This window comes from Scatophagus argus, chromosome 18 (genome assembly GCF_020382885.2).
Source record: "Scatophagus argus isolate fScaArg1 chromosome 18, fScaArg1.pri, whole genome shotgun sequence".
Lineage (NCBI taxonomy): Eukaryota > Metazoa > Chordata > Actinopteri > Scatophagidae > Scatophagus > Scatophagus argus.
Genome location: NC_058510.1, coordinates 17,193,705 through 17,210,325, shown reverse-complemented (window position 1 = coordinate 17,210,325; position 16,621 = coordinate 17,193,705). Strand labels below are relative to the sequence as shown.

The window sequence follows — 16,621 nt, the reverse complement described above, 5'->3', positions numbered from 1 at the left end:
ATCTAAAAGCTTAGATGTAAGAACACTGTGTGTAGGTTGTTGAAATAACAAAAAATGACTGGAGACAACAGACTGATAAATGAGCTTTTTTACATACCTGGCTGTCCAGGTGGTCCTGGAGGTCCATGATAACCTTCTCCTTTGCTGCCTTTGAGACCTCTTGGACCCATGTCACCTGGGGACATAATATATCTGCTTTAAGAAACAACATTAGAGCTTCTATAAATGAGCTGTCAGATTGAGAGCTGCAGGACCCCAAAGGCTATGTTCCCTTCCTGGCCAACTGTGTCCATTACTGGACCAGACAAATACTACAGCTGTTCATTTCATTAATTCTGATCATTCTTTTCATCAGTCAGTGCAGCAACTGTCTTGATTTTTAGCGATGCTGGATACACTCCCCACAATCCAACTCGATACTGTCAGTTGGCCCTCCCTACCTGGTGAATTCGAACGCCATGTCTCCAGTTTTAGACACAGGCTTTCTGAGAAAACTTTAGCTTTCAGCCTTTTCCCTCAGCCTGACACCTCTAAAGTCACTGTTCTCCCAACCTAAAGAGTGGAAGTCATACATAACAGTGAAGTGGTACAGTTTGGCATCTTTCACAGCTGATTAGTCAGTCCCTGTCTTGAAGTGGTGATAAATCAAGGACAGCTCAGTGAGATGGGTTTGCATTCACTATTTACTGTCTTTTGCTCTGCTGACTTTCACTGATGTTCTCTTGTTTAATGATCTTGTTTTATGGGGTACAGTGAACATCAACACATCCAAATTGTTAGTTGTTGACACTGTTTTGATTTTAATCGTTGATGCAAGCAGCAATAAATTTTGTCCTAGCTCTTGTTCGTGAAGTTTTGTTTTTTATTTGTTTTGTCTTCATCACAGAAAAGAGAATGAGTGAAATATTTTTGTTACCATTTCAGGCTGTGGATTAGACACCACTAGCTTGAAAAGGATCACTGAATACAGATAATAGAGAGATAAAAAACTGTCCTAGGGTGTTCATTATTCCCTTGAAAAAATCCCACATCATGGGTCATATCACCTTTGAGGCCTGCAGGACCCTGCATGCCAGGACGTCCTGGGTAACCAGGACTGCCATTCCTGCCAGGGTAGCCTGGAGTCCCCATGGAGCCTTTGGGTCCTGGTGCTCCTGGCTGGCCTGGGGGTCCTTTCATGCTCTGGCACGGTTCACAGGTAGCTGGGGGGGCGAGGGTCTGAAGCAATGCTGGAAGTTGATCTTCGAGACAGAGCCAGAAGGTGCTCAGTAATCCATTAATGTATTAAATATTTTGTCAAAACGCCTTTCATAAGTTACAGTATTGTGTGGTCCAAACAAGTCTGAAGACATAATACCGCAAGCTTAGCCAAAAGTCAGACACATATTCAGCACATACAGTATTTACTCTAGTTCACCCAAGGCATTCTCATTTCTATTAACAGTTTGAAAACAGGATTTCTGCAAAATATTACAAGATTCTGAGAATTTTTTCTGTAATGCGTCAGAAATGCAGCTTTCCTTTTTAGCTAGTTACAGGAGTCAAATATCACGGGGAATTTACAGCTACAGCCATAAACTGGTCAATATTAGTTGATATTTGTAGCAAAATTGTAAACTACCCGTAGGAAAAGAAATAACAGCTTTGTTCTGTTACTGGTTGCTTTTTCTTTTTTTTTTTCCAGTAAATTAAAAATGATTAAATCTTGAAAAAAAATGCATTTTTGCAACTTCTTCAGAAAAAAAATCTTTTCTCAGTTAGGCAAAGTGAGTGGATCAAAATATGTCTCGCATCACCACAGTTGCAGTTATTATAAGCTTTAGTTAGTTAGTAGTTAAAAGTAGTTAGCAAATAGCTGGTGAACATGCTAAACAGCTAAAGAGACAGTCCTCTCAGGAAACCATCAACTGAGCTAGATGGCCAATTGAATGCCATAGATGCTGTGTGTCTGCTGAGGGAGTACATAAGCAAGAGTTTCCTGACATGTTAGCACCTTATCTGTTCCATTCTGCACCTTATCTGCCGTTATCTATGTCATGCATATTTTTTTTAATAGTACTCAGTTATTTTTTATATTACTCTTATTTTATACTTTGTGTGATTACTTGATGCTTTTGTTTGCCTCTTTGTATTGCAACCCTGGCACAACAATTTCCTGCGAGATCAATAATGTTCTTATCTTATCTTATCTTAGCTATATCAACTGTGTAAGGTGATGTGAACGTTGTTTAGACATGTTAGCCACATGGAAGTGTGTACCAGTTATCGACTGATTGATTATTTACATTGACATTCTCAAATAACTGAAACATCAGGTGCCCTAGTCTGACCTCATCAATGTGAATCGAATGAAGGAATTATATAAACTGTCTCTATGTCTGAGACAACTGTTAGCAACATTTTTGGTGTGTTGGGAGGGAGTTTCAAATTCAAGCTGGTTGTCAACAAAGTGACATAAACACAAACAGATACTTACTACGCAGAACATCAGTGCAGAGCTTAATAAGATGTTCATCTGAGGGAGGCTTGCCCTGCAACACAAAATTACACTTATTCAGCTGAATCAACTCAGGGACTGGGGAGACAGGCTCAACCTGTGATTGAGTATATGCCTGAAGATTTACAGGATGTCAGCCCTCCGTTCTCTGTCTTCATGCAGCCCGCACACACACACACACACACACACACATTATCAGATGTGCACCCACACAAGCAGAATTAAAAAAAAAAAAATCTGCTCAGAAGAGATAGTGAGGTTTACTCACAGGTTTCCCAGGATATCCAGGTTGGCCTGGTTGGCCTGGCATCCCATCCTGACCAGGAAATCCCCTGGGACCAACAGAACCCACATGGCCCATGTCCCCTTTCTTTCCTTCAGCTCCCCTGGGGCCTACGTCACCTGTCAATCCTTTCTGAAGAAGTGGGAGTGGGAGGACAAAAGATCTCAGGTTACAAAAGAGAAAAACATAACACTGAGGCTTATCTTGCAGTAACTGGCAAAGTTTTAAGGTTCAACTGCATGTTTGTTAAATCCTGCCTTTAAACATGTCTAAACATTCTTAACAACCAGAAGCAGGTGCTTCAGGTCTGCCAGGATTTACTGTGTAAGACATGGTGTTTGGAAGGTCATGTTTTCTTATTTTAGTCTTTTGATAATCAATATACAAGAACAAAAGTGTAATAAATTAATTTAATAGCATCTGTGCCCTCTAATGTGAGATAATTAGCATGTCTGATTAACTAGCTTACCATCTACTATAAGTTAGTGTAGCTATATGTGTTACTACCAAGGCTAAGCATTAAATCCTGGCATGTTTTCTGTGTAATATTACCCCACTGTATGGACTCTGGTCTTGCATGCTCATAAGGTTTAAGCTAATGACAAATATAATATTTGTCATTGTCTTATAATGCTAGGACTATCTAACTCTGCAATGCAACACTGTTTGCAACAAAATGCTGTGTTCATGTTTCCATGTGTCTTAGATGGATTATCAAGTGGTGAGGATGGCACATGCACCTTTAGCCTCAGTCTATCAGCACAACACCAGGGATAACTGAGACTCACAGAAAAGAAATATGCATCATTGAAAAAAACACCTAACATTAAAAAACAAATGTGTTTTCAGCCAAATCCTGGAGCTAAGCTAACTTAATTATTATCCAGCAACAACTAATAAAATCTGCAAATCTACAGCTGGAAATAAGAACCTTTTGTCTAGCTCTGCTTGAAAACAAACACCCATTGTTATAAAAATTAAAAAAAATATTTCAAGAGGCAAACCTGCCACTGTTACCACTGCAAACTGCATGCACTGCACAACAACAGAAAGATAGTGTAACAATAATTTAGTGTGGCAGGATAGGCAAATTTTTTCATTTTATACCGTATACAGTCTAAAATGCTCTACTTTTGACTGTTTATTGTTAGTGATCTTAAGGCATGCTGATACACTGTGGGCTTGAGAAATGATAAATGATATCCAGCAAATAGTACAGCACATATGCTACTGAGGGAGGCTGCATCCCCATAAATTGTGATTCTGTAGACAGTACAGTAAGTGTTTGATATTTCAGATGTGCGCGCCTTTAGAAAAGAGGGCTTTTGTGATGTATATTTTTGCCCAGGGGGCCAGATTTCCCCAGGCCTGGAGGTATTGGCTCTGTAAGTCTTCTATAGAAGCCGTACAGGCTTGACAGGGCTTCTCAGTGCGGTGCAGAATAAGACAGAATGGATTATATCTAATACCGCAAAGTCTAATTCGACAAACCTCTCCTTTACTTCCCCTGGGTCCCACTTCGCCCTGTCGGAAGAAAGAAGAGAGAGCAGGAAGGGTGGGAAGGAAAAGAGAAGAGGGAGAAATAGAGAGAGACAGTTAGAAACTTCTGCTTACATATCAAAGGCTGAGTTAGTATGTCAGAGGAGCTGTGCTCACAGCTCTGCATTGCTGATGCAGAACCGCTGTCTTTTCTGTCAGAACCAGTGGCTTACAAAACATTTTAGATTGGTTATTGTAATGCATTCTTTAAAGTTTTTTTTTTTTTCCTTTGCTATTTGTTATCGTGATGAAAAATGCATCTGTGGATCTGATACTCCTATAAAAACACCATCCAGTGGTAACAGCATCTTTTATTTGTAATGCATTTAAGTACAAGGACATATATCTGAGGTTCTGAGTGTGTTCTGTTTCCCTTACAGTCCTTCCTCTTCCTCTTTTCTATCCAGTTGTTCTCCTTTCCTGGTTCGTGATTTCAGCTATCCTGCTGTTGTAGGAAACAAATAGCGTTTCCTCAATCTGCAACAAGGAAGCTTTATCTGGGCAAAGAAATGAGTATCATATTAAGTAATTTTTAAAGCCTTTCAATGCCCCAAGCACAGAAAACCTGGAGTTGCTCTGTCACACTATTTTATATTCAAACAGAGATAGAGACCAGTCAAGAACTTCAGTAACTCCTCTCTGTGGATGGCTGACATGTTCTTTTTACACTGGATGCATTTAGCAACGTTTTTTCAGTTGTCAATCTCAAATGCTTCCAACAGAAAAAACATGTACACTTCAGTTTTAATCAAGACCCTTGTTAGGTCTGTGTAGGTATGTGGTCTGTTAAGTTTCTTCTGTTGTTCTGGGTACCAACAGACTGTGAAGAACTAACAGTTTTGACATTAGGGCAAAGACATCTGTGGACCGTATTGCAGAGATATCTGCTGAATCTAGAAAGCTAACCACCTAGCCCTCTCCTGTCCTGTCTCTTAATACCACTCTGTACCTAATGAGACCTAAAGCATATGTTTTTCTATTATGTGATGATCTAATTACTGCCAGAAATGATTATATTGTAGTTTACAGGTCTTTGCAAAAAACAGTTCTATACTGTGCACAAGAGTGTGGATTTTGCATTGTAAGCTGAACACCAAGTGGTCCTGACGAAGGAAGACAGGAAAATAGAACATAACCACTCCTAAACTGCAGCACAGAGTCATATTTATTTTACCCGATAGGAATTAGGAAGTGTCTCTGAAGACAAAAATATGTCGTATTCATTTCAGCAGTGACATACTTGTGATTCACTGCTGATGCATTTAGCCTTGAGAGTGTGTCGCACAAAGGCTGGGCTGCTTTCAACACTGCAGAGTTACAGAGTGTGAACATTAGGCTGCATACTGAGAAATACAATCATTTCATCTGTCTCAAGTGTCAGAGACAAGAAAACACAACTGTCTACACACAATGCAGTGTATCTGTACTGCTGAGCCCACGTACACACCTCTGGCTGGAGCCATTGCCTAAATCTCATCAGGGATGTGAAGATCGATGCCTCAGCAATCAATGCTTACCGATCGATTCTTAAATGCTACTCATTTGGTTTGGTTCCTATTAAAAAGTATCAATTACAAAGCTTGGCTTGAAAGCTGGAAATTGCAGATCACACAGCAATTCATATCATTATGTTTGTTCATTAGCAAATATTGATAAGGATGATTGTCTCAACAGGGATGAACGTGGCAAATCAATTATGTAAATTTGCCTCTCTCACCTTGTAAAACCTTGGTGCCAAGATCAAATCATTCCTCAATGCCAAGAGTTTCCAAACTATTTGGAATCGCATCATTCAGCACTAGTAAACATTCTACATATGTTTTCTTTGCAGTGGATACATGCTGTAAGAGCTTTAGAAACAGAGAATGTATGGCCCTGTTGCCTCAGTCGTTTGTGTTTCACAAGAATCTGTGAGTAGACAAAAAACTTTACCAGACTTTTCAATGGCATAGGGGTTAGTACAGACCTGGGCATTTTACGGCCCCCGGGCCACATACGGCCCCTTGGTTGGCTCTGACCGGCCCGCGTAAGGTTAATTGGAAATTACAAAATAAGCACTTTATTCATTTCACCTCATGCGTGGACTAAAGCTGCAGTGCTTTTATTTTGAAGTTCATTTTATTCACGTATGTAATGACGCATTCCTAAATCAAGATCATTATTCGCTCCTTGTTACAAGCGCCAAAACGACTCTAGCCGTTAAGATGTCCAGTTCTGCTAAAAAAAGAAAGGTAGACGCTGAATGCAGGCAATTCAACAACAACTGGACTGCTAAGTACTTCTTTACTGAAATCGGAGGTAAAGCAACGTGTTTAGTTTGCGGGGAGCAGATCGCTGTGTTTAAGGACTATAACTTGAGCCGCCATTACGAGACGAAACATGCGGGGAAATACGGAAACTTGAGCGATGCTGAAAGGGAGCGGACATCGGAAGCGTTGCTAGCTAAGCTAAAGAAGCAGCAAGGCTTTTTTACCAAGCTTCACGCATCCAGGGATGAACTGAAAGAAAAAATAACTTAAAAACACCAAATTGCGTGGTTAACCTACAAATGTAGGCATGTAAAGGCACCTACTAGCAGTGAACTCAAAGTCACAGTTCAGTGATGTTCAATTTTATTTTAAATGAGTGTGTGTTGCCAGTGTGTTTAATATGTTTAATATGATGTTAATGTTTGGAGCACAAAGACAATATTGTGATGTCCTTAGATTGCTAAAAAGCTCTTGCCAACAGTGTTTGAAACTCAGAATATCTTTTACAGTGTATGTGACTGAAAATATTTGAAATTGTTCAATAATATTTAAATATATAAAAGTCATAAATAGTAAAATGTTCATATTTTATTTGCCATTAATTTGGGAATTTGATTGAATAAATTATTTTTTGTAAGGCAACCTCACTTTTCATTGCTTATTTATAACATATACTCTACTCATACCAGCTTGTCCAAACAATGCTATTTACTGCTTCTTATAAAGAAATATGATGAATATTTTGCAGAATTGAGTTAAGCCTTTTGGCTGGCCCTCTAAAATATTTTCTGTTTCTCATGTGGCCCCATGGAAGAAATAATTGCCCACCCCTGGGTTAGTAGATAATTAATGCATTTTCATTTCTGGGTGAACTGTTCCTTTAATGAGAAGATCTATCTATACCACTCATGTCTGAAGAAAAAAAGCAGCACAAAATCCGACATGGTTTGGATGCGGCATCTGTTGTATGAACTTTGATTGATTATGTCAGTCAGTTTGTTATGTCCGTCAGTCACTAATGTGACACTGGGTTCACACAGTTCCTCTCAGCTCTGTGTCTAATACTTGGCCAACAATTATGCTGTTTGAGCAGTTTATACTTCCACAAAGGAAACACATTGATTGTCACAATTCTTTTGAAATTAACCAATTATATTGGGAAATTTTTCTGCTAAAAATGAAGACGTGACCACATCGCTAAGGTTCGCCTCACTAACAGCATAATTCTCATGTGGTTGTTTCCAGATTGGGCCTAAACACCAAACTGGCCCTTGACTTTGCCATGAGGGCCTTGAGACTCTGGAACAGCTCTTCTAATAAGATTAGCTCAGCTAAGTTGGTTAGCAATCCTGAAAGTTTACTTTTTCAGTCTGAATTTATTTGATTTTATGATTTTTTATTACTGTCTGCAGCTTCCATGCTGTTTTACTCTGTCATTTTTATTTTGTCTCTTCTTTTTTCTTTAGTCTGTTCTTCCTTTTATGTTATATTGCTCTGTACTGCTGCCTGCTTGTGCTGTTTTTTAAGTCTTTTATTGCATTTTTATGTGTTTTTATAAGCTGTCTGATTTTAATCTTGTAAAGCACCATGTAAAGTCACTTTCAGAAAAGTGCTACATTAGTAGAGCTTATTATTTTTTGTGATAAAGGTTTTATGGTGACTTGTATCAGGACCTTTGTGATATTAACTACAGGCAGGTTACACAAAAAATTTAAACTCAAGCACCATGTCCAAATTAGCTAAAAAAGCTTCTTCCTCATCCTCATGCCCTTGTGGAGACATTTTGTCCCTGTATTCACAAACACAACACACATATTTAGAACCCAGTCTCCTCACTGAACCTGCCGAAAGACAAGCTTCACTGCCACCCAGTGGAAGCAGAGTGACTCTACACTCACATTGACACCGGGAGTCCCTGGATCTCCATCTCTGCCTTGCTCCCCCTGCAAAGAGATACATCATGATTAACTGAAGGTTTAAGGTGTGAGCTTGTTTACATACGCGCTGGTGTGACTTCATGTGGCGTGTGTGTGTGTGTGTGTGTGTGTGTGCAAAGGCGAGGCTGAATGAGTGCAGGTGTGTATGTGTTACTGTGTGCTCGTCCATGTCTTCATTCTCTCTCTGTGTGCGTGTGTGTCAGTGTGTCAGTGTGTGAGTGAGTGAAGAAAAGGTCATGAAAACCACTAGCAGCCAATAAGAGAAACCCAGGGAGCGAGCGGATAGGAACTGGCTAGTGGTGACCTTTAACAAACCTGACTTTTTATCTCGTGTGTGGCTTTCTGGCTGAATCCTGCAGCTCTGCAACACACCGTTCTGCTTTCTCTGCTCCTCTGGGCTCTCACACTGTTTTCCATTAGTACATGTAAGGGGAAGCAACTGAATCACAGCAATCACCACATGCTTTGATTGTGCAATTTGTGGTTGATTCTGTGGTCACAGTAGCATAACTACAACAGGGTATCTTACTGCTATAATGTTGTTGTAAAAATGTTCATGTGAAAATCAGCTGTAAGTGACTGCCACTAGATAAAAAAGTAAATTAATAAAATGCAATATGTATGGCACATATGTCAATGTGACTGCATGCAGAGTGAATAAAATTACATTAGTCTGAATGGCCGCTTAAAGTGAATAGAAGGTATACATAACCCTAGAAAAATGCAAGGCAGAGAAAAACTAATGTAGTTAAATTACAAGCCATAGTAAATAATAATCAGGTTCAAAGTAGTGATATGCTACATTGGTTTGCACTCCTCAGCCTATTTTAGGTAACAGCAATCTGAAGCTGAGACTTAAATAATGACGCCGAGCACACATGCTCTGTATTGTATTGCAACATTTTCCTGGACATTTTGAGACTGTAATGTGGTGAGGAGGATTTTACATTGTATAACTGTAATGGAGTCCGGTGGACCCAGTTCTGCTTGGCACTGTGAGTCCCACGCATGAATCTGCTACGTTTTCCGGCCATGCAGGAAGCTTACTCAATGGACTCTGTCGGCTCCCCGGGTCCCCTGATAACGAATGAGGTAGCAACCACTGCTGCTCAATGTAATTTATACGCTTTTTGTTGCAGCACTAACAACTACATAGAACAAATGGAGTAGGTTTTAAGATCAATGAATAGCACAATTTAATCAGTTATCTGCAGTAATGTTACATTGCATCACATTACATTTATTTAATACCCTTTGAACTTTATTTATCCCAAAGGCATGACACCACATAGCAATAGCATAGCAAACATGTAGCTAACATTTTTTGGTGTTATGTTTGAAGCAAACATTCTATAGTACTATGCTCTGCTCCAATCTTTAGTTGGAAGTGAAACACCGTTTGTTATGTGCTTTACAGTGACGGGGATATCGCCTGCACCCTTAATCGTGTGGGCTCGGACTTGTATGACCTAAGCAGACTTTGGAGTTGGGTTTCCTCTGTAGGTTCTTGGTGATACTGACTCAAGTGACTCAAAGGACTTGCAAAACCCGGATCAGGATATTGAGCAATCCCAAAGGCCTTAAGTCCGTCCACGGAGCCGGATTTGCCATGACTAATTTACAGAAGTGGTTTGGCTTATGAATTCCTCCCTTCAGAGGGGTGTGTGGGGCCTGAGTGTTTTTGTCATAGTTGTGACTGTAAAGGAAAACTTGGTTACAGTGGAGCAGACAGGCTAAGTGGACTGGTTATAATATGCATTTAAGATAGTCAAGCAGAGAATCTGAACCAAGAGCAGAATCAGGACTTTGTTATGTACAAGGCTCAGAGGTTGATATTCAGACATCTGTGGTGCCTTGTAACATAGCATTGTGTGGGCGCTCAAGCCAGCGTGTAACACTGTGTAACTGTCTTTGCAGCACAGTCACAGTATTCTCATCTCTTCTCTTCTCATTCTGTATCTTGCTTGTTACAACCGCTGCAATCGTTTTATTTATTCGTGATCATGTGTTTAATTGTCTGAGCTTTGTACTCATATACTCTAATTGTAGTGAGGCTATGCAGAGGGTGGCCTTGTGGATTTTTAATTGATAATCGGTTATATGCGCATATATATTGTATATACAAATGAAGTTTATTGTCAGATTGAATATAAGGACTTGGGGGTATGATGTTGTTCTGCTAGTGATGCTGTATATTCTCAAGACCACGTGAATAACCAGTAGAAACGTGGAGAAAAAGCACAATACCTGGGATCCTTTAGGGCCTGTCTCTCCTCTCTCTCCCTAAAAATACAACACTGAACGTCAGAACATCTCCCGCTTCAGGGTTTTCTACTGACACTGACAGTGTCACATCTAAATAACAAAATGCTGTTTGAGGAATTATAACAGGTGACTGCAGCTCAGGAAACAAAATCCAGCATGTTAACCGGACTGTTCCACATTAGGTCAACTGTACTGTCTGTGTTATATGCTTGAGTGTACCGCTTTGGAAGTGTGAAGGACAACCTTCAGGAGCATTAAAATTAATAATGCCATCCAAGCATAATATGAATAATACATTTACAAGCATGTATGATGTTAAGCCATGAACATTTCCACAGGTACAACATGTAAATGTACAGACTCCTGTCAGCCAAAGCTATAAATCATTCATGAAGTGCTGCGTCTGTCACCAGTTGTAGACTTCATTAAGTCAAAAAAAAAACAACATGCAGATCACTTATTTTACTTTGTATATGTATGCTCGTATGAATTCACTCTCACCTTGTGACCTTTGAACCCCGGCAGCCCCATAGCACCCGGCAACCCTGGAAAGCCTGGCTCACCTGTTGAGCCCTGGGAAGTTTTTTGATGTGTAGAAACCATCAGATGTCATTTAAGAAAAGTAAAAGGTTGATGTGGTTACATGAACCTTTTCCTTTCAAACTGGACATTTATTCAACACTGGATGGAAAACAATTGTAACATCATGTCCTTGCTTGAAATCCAACGAGGAACCAAATTCATCCAACAGATGAAAAGAAAATACTGAAATAAAATATTGTAAAAAATCAGTCAAACTTGAGCAGTCGTTTGTGTATGTGCGACTGTCTGTTCTATCCTGTGTGACAACTTCCCATGTTGGTGCAGTGTAAAAGAAAATGTTCTTAGCCAGTAATCAAGACTGGTTTAATATGATTTATAAAGCTGTATGAGTGAAAACTTTTCAAGCTGTTTCTTTACTCGTGAAATAATCATTTCCGAAAAGGCAAAAGTCATTTCCTACTTGAATGGCACCTTCAAAATTATCAAGGTCACCTGTAATTAAGTAGCTCAATGGCATTTACAGGCATAATTGCTCAGAAACATGTCACTTAACAAACAAGTGGCATTGAGAGTGCAGCTGTCACTCATCGGCAGAATCCAAACTGCATAACAAATGGCTGGCAGGATGACAGGAAACAGACAAGAGATTGAGGTTGGTTTAGAAGAGAGAAAAGACAAATGCTGTCACCCTGATCACACCCCGATCCCTCCGGGGGAATCAGCAGTGCCCCCACTAATCCTACTGCCACACTGAATTTTTTATGTGGCCGCAAGTGTAGACTAACTGGAAGTGGGGAATGAAGGTGCAAGTGGTGTACATGCTTTTGGCAGATGAACGCTAAGGAAAAGACAATCATAGTGGAGAACACAAGCTTTAGAGCAACTTGGTATACACCTACAGAGATGAAAAAGAGGGCTGTGGGATTCTGCGACCACGAAACCACGAAAGAGATGAGAAGACTGACACCACCCTCTTGTCTGCATTTAAAATATGGATTTAGAGACAGGAGGCAGTTAGGCTTCCTTAACACAAAGATCAGTAACAGGGCAACAGCTAGCCTGACTCTGTCCTGAGCTTTTGATGGAGTTATGGGCTGAAAATATCTTTTAAAATCTTGTAAGAACAGTGAGGTTGCCAGATTTTCTGTATGTACTGAGACCGAAGCCAAAATCTGAACTCACCAATTACCAACCCACACTGAAGCATACAAGTTCTGGCTGGATGGATACACTGTTGCTCCTCAGTAAATAGTTACAACATAGAACTCAAAGGAAAGATAAACATGTTAATTACTGAGCTAGAGTTGCGTCAGTGGATGGCAGGATGCTTCTCCTGCATAAGCTAAGCACAGCTAGCTAGAGTCAGATAACATCACTACTACTACTATGATAAAAAAATGCCTGTAAATGCCTGTAAATGCCTGTAAATGCCTGTAATGATTTCATTGAGGAATAAAGGAAATAGCAAGTATCAAATATACATGGAGACAATGGAAAACAAAACAACAGAAACAGAAGAGATGTTGAAGATGCTGGAAAGTAGAATTGGCAAAAGTTAAAGATAACAATGTAATCAGGTCAATAATATGTAGCTTCACTCACCTTCTGGCCTGGTGGACCTAAAGGACCAGCAACACCTGGATCTCCACGATTACCCTACGTTAAAAACACACACCATAACCATCTAACAATACTCTGTTGATTGCATTCATTCCTAAAGCTAATCCTCAACACAAATCTTAGGGCTCTAATTTTAACCAGCACAAAGACCAGCACACAGGTCAGTGAGAGCGCATTAGAGTGGAGCTGCTATTTGCATTCATATAGGTGCAGCGTGCACAGGAGTCTGCCTGAAGTGCAGTATAAATCACAGTGTGTGGTGATTAATCATAATCCTCTCAGCCCGTCCCATTACTGGTCTCCTTCTTGTGAAACAGCTGTGCCAACCACACAAGGTATGACAGTGGCGCATGATAAAAAAAAAAGCTTAACAAATTTAGAAGAGAGGCCGCTCATGGAAATCGTGAGCCGAGTTCATTCAGACAGAGAGGTGCAGAAGGCTCAAAATGCAAATTCGCCACCAAAAACAGAATTTACATCGGTGGAAACTGGTTGTGTCTTATTTTCTGAAGATAATAAATGTTTTTTAATAAACAAAATTATAGTCACAATGATTGTGATGTCCAGTTAGTGAGTCTGTTGTAGGATACAATGAAATTAGTACAATAATAAGGACTACTACTACTACTACTACTACTACTATTACTACTAGTTAATGTTAGTGATGAGAGACATCACCTTGTTAGTTAGTGAATGAGCTCACATTGTTTCACGTTAGAGTAACTTACACTAAGTTATTCCATGTCACAGGTGGTCATTTCAGATTTTAATCAAAGAAATCAAAGATTTAATCAAAGAAATAAGAGGGTTAACACATAGCCCCATTTTTTTGCAAACTTATATTGTAATGTAATTGCCATGGATGCTTAGTCTTATTTAAATCTGATTAATCAACAGTACAAATAAAATAAATGAAATGGATAAGATCAAGTTATTTCAAAAGGATACAGTTTACCTAACTGTCCAAATCACCACAGTTTTTAAAAATTAAACTGGACTGATGATAACAAAGCCATGATGAATGTAGGTGTTATTCCCTGTTCTGCAGTGTTTGTGACTACAACTAGTCTGATGTGTGGAATAATACAAAATTATATTGTAAAGATATTGTATTTATTTTGCAGCAGCTCAGTGTTGCTTATGGATGATTTCATCATGGTGGATCATTGTATGCAATAATGCGTTCCTGTGTGTTCCATCTCCAGCAATCAGCTACAGATAGACACTGACAGCCTTCAGAATCCCAATCAGCTGATAGGAAAGTTTCCATGCAGGTGTAAAAGCAGGTGCAGATAAAACAGAATCACTCAGGAATCCTTAGCTCGGTACAGACTGCTGTACTGACTTTAAAATTAACAATCTTACTACTTAGGCTGTATATAATTAGAAGTGCTTATTTATGTTATGTTTATGCCTGTATGTATGCTTACTGGCTGATCAAATCACAAAATTATTAAGGTGCCATTCTGCTGAAAACAGGCCCACTCCGAGCACAAGTGCCCATTTTTCCCATTCATATGCATGAAACTCGTGTCTTCTGCTCTCTTTTCATCTTTGTGCTGTGCGTGCTGCACTGAATATACAAATTTCAAAGGGACAGGAAACGTGCATTTCAAGGTCAAGGAAATATGAACATGCCCTCCTGTCCCTTCTCGTAGTCTTTGCAAAGAAAAAACAGAGCCCTGAAAGGGGCACCCTGCCGATTCCACAGAAAAAGGTCATTTTTGTGGTCTCTGGCAAATACATTGCAAAACTGCAACATTAAATCACTGGAGTACCCCTTTCATCTGCAACTAGTGAAATATTATAAAACCTCACTTTGCACAAATGTCTATAAGAGTAAAACTTGATCTTGTGTTTTTGAAGGAGAGAAAAACAAGTATGCACAACAACAAACCAAACATGATTGCTCTTTGGCAGGATGGCATTTATCAAATATTCTGAAACACCTACAGTCTGATTCCAAACAAGCTGACTCCCTCTCAGCAAAATGCAGTTTTCTCTACGGGAACATCAACAGAACATGAAGGGAGGGTACAACATTAGAACGGGCTGAGAATAGCCGAACGGCTGGGGAGCAGCAGGCCATTAGCATAATAACTAATTATAACGTTCAACGCACAGACCTTGGGACCATCTCGGCCGATCTCTCCGGGCGGCCCCCGGGGCCCCTGGATTCCCTGGACAGAGAGAGATATTGGAGGAGGGAAGTAAAAGAGGAGGGAAGGGGTGAGAGAGGAATGGAATAAGAGGGAGAGAGAGAGAATGAGATGAAAGAGACAGACACAGTGCTTTAGGCTGAATGTGACAGAGTGCGTGACGGCTTAGTCAGGAGGCACTGAGGGAGAAATGAGATGGCTCTGGTCCACGCACACACGCATACACGCACACATGCACACACACACACACACACACGCCCGCGTACGTTTATTAAATTGATTTATTCAATTGAATTCATTTATTGAAAGTATCAAATGTTAACAGAATCCAAGACTAAATTTGCTCATTTGTGATGAAAACACAGTGATTATGGCAGCACAGGGACGCACATGGTCATTTTCTTCACCTGTAGTTTATGTATATAAGAGGGTAAAGATGGATGATTTAATATTCTATTGCTCATAATAAAATTTGCTGAAAAATATCCACATGACATGTTTGTCTCAGTAGTCTGCACTGCATGGCTCTAGCAGGTGCTGCAGTTTGGCTGTGCTTTGTTATTATTATAATTATTATTATTATTATTCCACTTCTTCTCTGTGATTATTGATGAATAGCAAAATAACCTTAAAGGTGCATACAACCACCTGCTGTATCAGACCGTGTAGATGTTACACTTGTTAAATCAATCTGGCTTTGTATTATTGGCTCTATTCATCAGTTAGAAAATATATACATTTATATACATATACATTTTCCCACTATCAGGCCAAAATATATTGAGCATCTTTATGAAATACATAATAATACATACCATTGCAAGTTTGTTGAGAAAACAGGAGCATGCACAGCCTAAATGCCAAATGTGTTTGGTGCTTGCTTTGTCAACTAACATTTATTTCAATGTACTGTATAATTATTATCACGTGATTGTAGGTGCCACGATACAAGAGGTGGCACGTCCTGCCCCTTCCACCTGACTCTGTGTGTCTGTGTGTGTGCGTAGCATCATAGCAATGCTCAGTTCCATTGACAGGAATAGAAAGGGGACTAAGTGTGGCTGTGGAAAGGTGACCTCTGTGGACTTCATCATTGTGAAGTTGCATTTTACATGTCTTTATGTGCCACAGAGGAAGTGTGAGCCAGATGCAGTTACAAAACGGCCAAAATCAAAACAACTCCATTTTAGTATCAACCATATTAAGGTTTCATGCTGCTGTTGCTTCAGGATGCAGAAAATGCACTGAATCTTTTTTCTTTTTTTTTTTTTGGTATGTTTGTTTGTGATCCACGATCATCCATCAGTTCATCTAAACTGGTTTTTACAATGTAAATTTGTGTTAACAGGCCTTTCCGTTCATTGCTCACTCCATCTATCTGTACTGTTTCACTTTGACCACAAGAGGGCAGCATAGCTGTACAAAAACTGCCTACTGATTGCTATGGAACATTGTGTATTCACAGTGCTCTGCTGTAACTGCATCTTGCCATGTGTAATTTTGTTTACCAGAGGGGGTTGCCCTTACTG

The 16,621-nt window shown here is 39.7% G+C and overlaps 1 protein-coding gene across 1 annotated transcript in view; it reads right to left on the bottom strand.

Moving 5' to 3' along the window:
* Positions 1-16,621, bottom strand: part of si:dkey-225n22.4 (collagen alpha-1(XXI) chain) — a 53,314-nt gene that overhangs the window by 7,614 nt on the left and 29,079 nt on the right. The window contains exons 21-30 of the mRNA XM_046371091.1: positions 15,060-15,113; positions 12,916-12,969; positions 11,272-11,343; positions 10,753-10,788; positions 8,467-8,511; positions 4,272-4,304; positions 2,766-2,912; positions 2,477-2,531; positions 1,047-1,241; positions 98-175 (exon numbers count right to left, since the gene is read on the bottom strand). Coding sequence (XP_046227047.1) covers positions 98-175; positions 1,047-1,241; positions 2,477-2,531; positions 2,766-2,912; positions 4,272-4,304; positions 8,467-8,511; positions 10,753-10,788; positions 11,272-11,343; positions 12,916-12,969; positions 15,060-15,113 — 769 coding nt within the window. The remainder of the gene's footprint in view (positions 1-97; positions 176-1,046; positions 1,242-2,476; positions 2,532-2,765; positions 2,913-4,271; positions 4,305-8,466; positions 8,512-10,752; positions 10,789-11,271; positions 11,344-12,915; positions 12,970-15,059; positions 15,114-16,621) is intronic.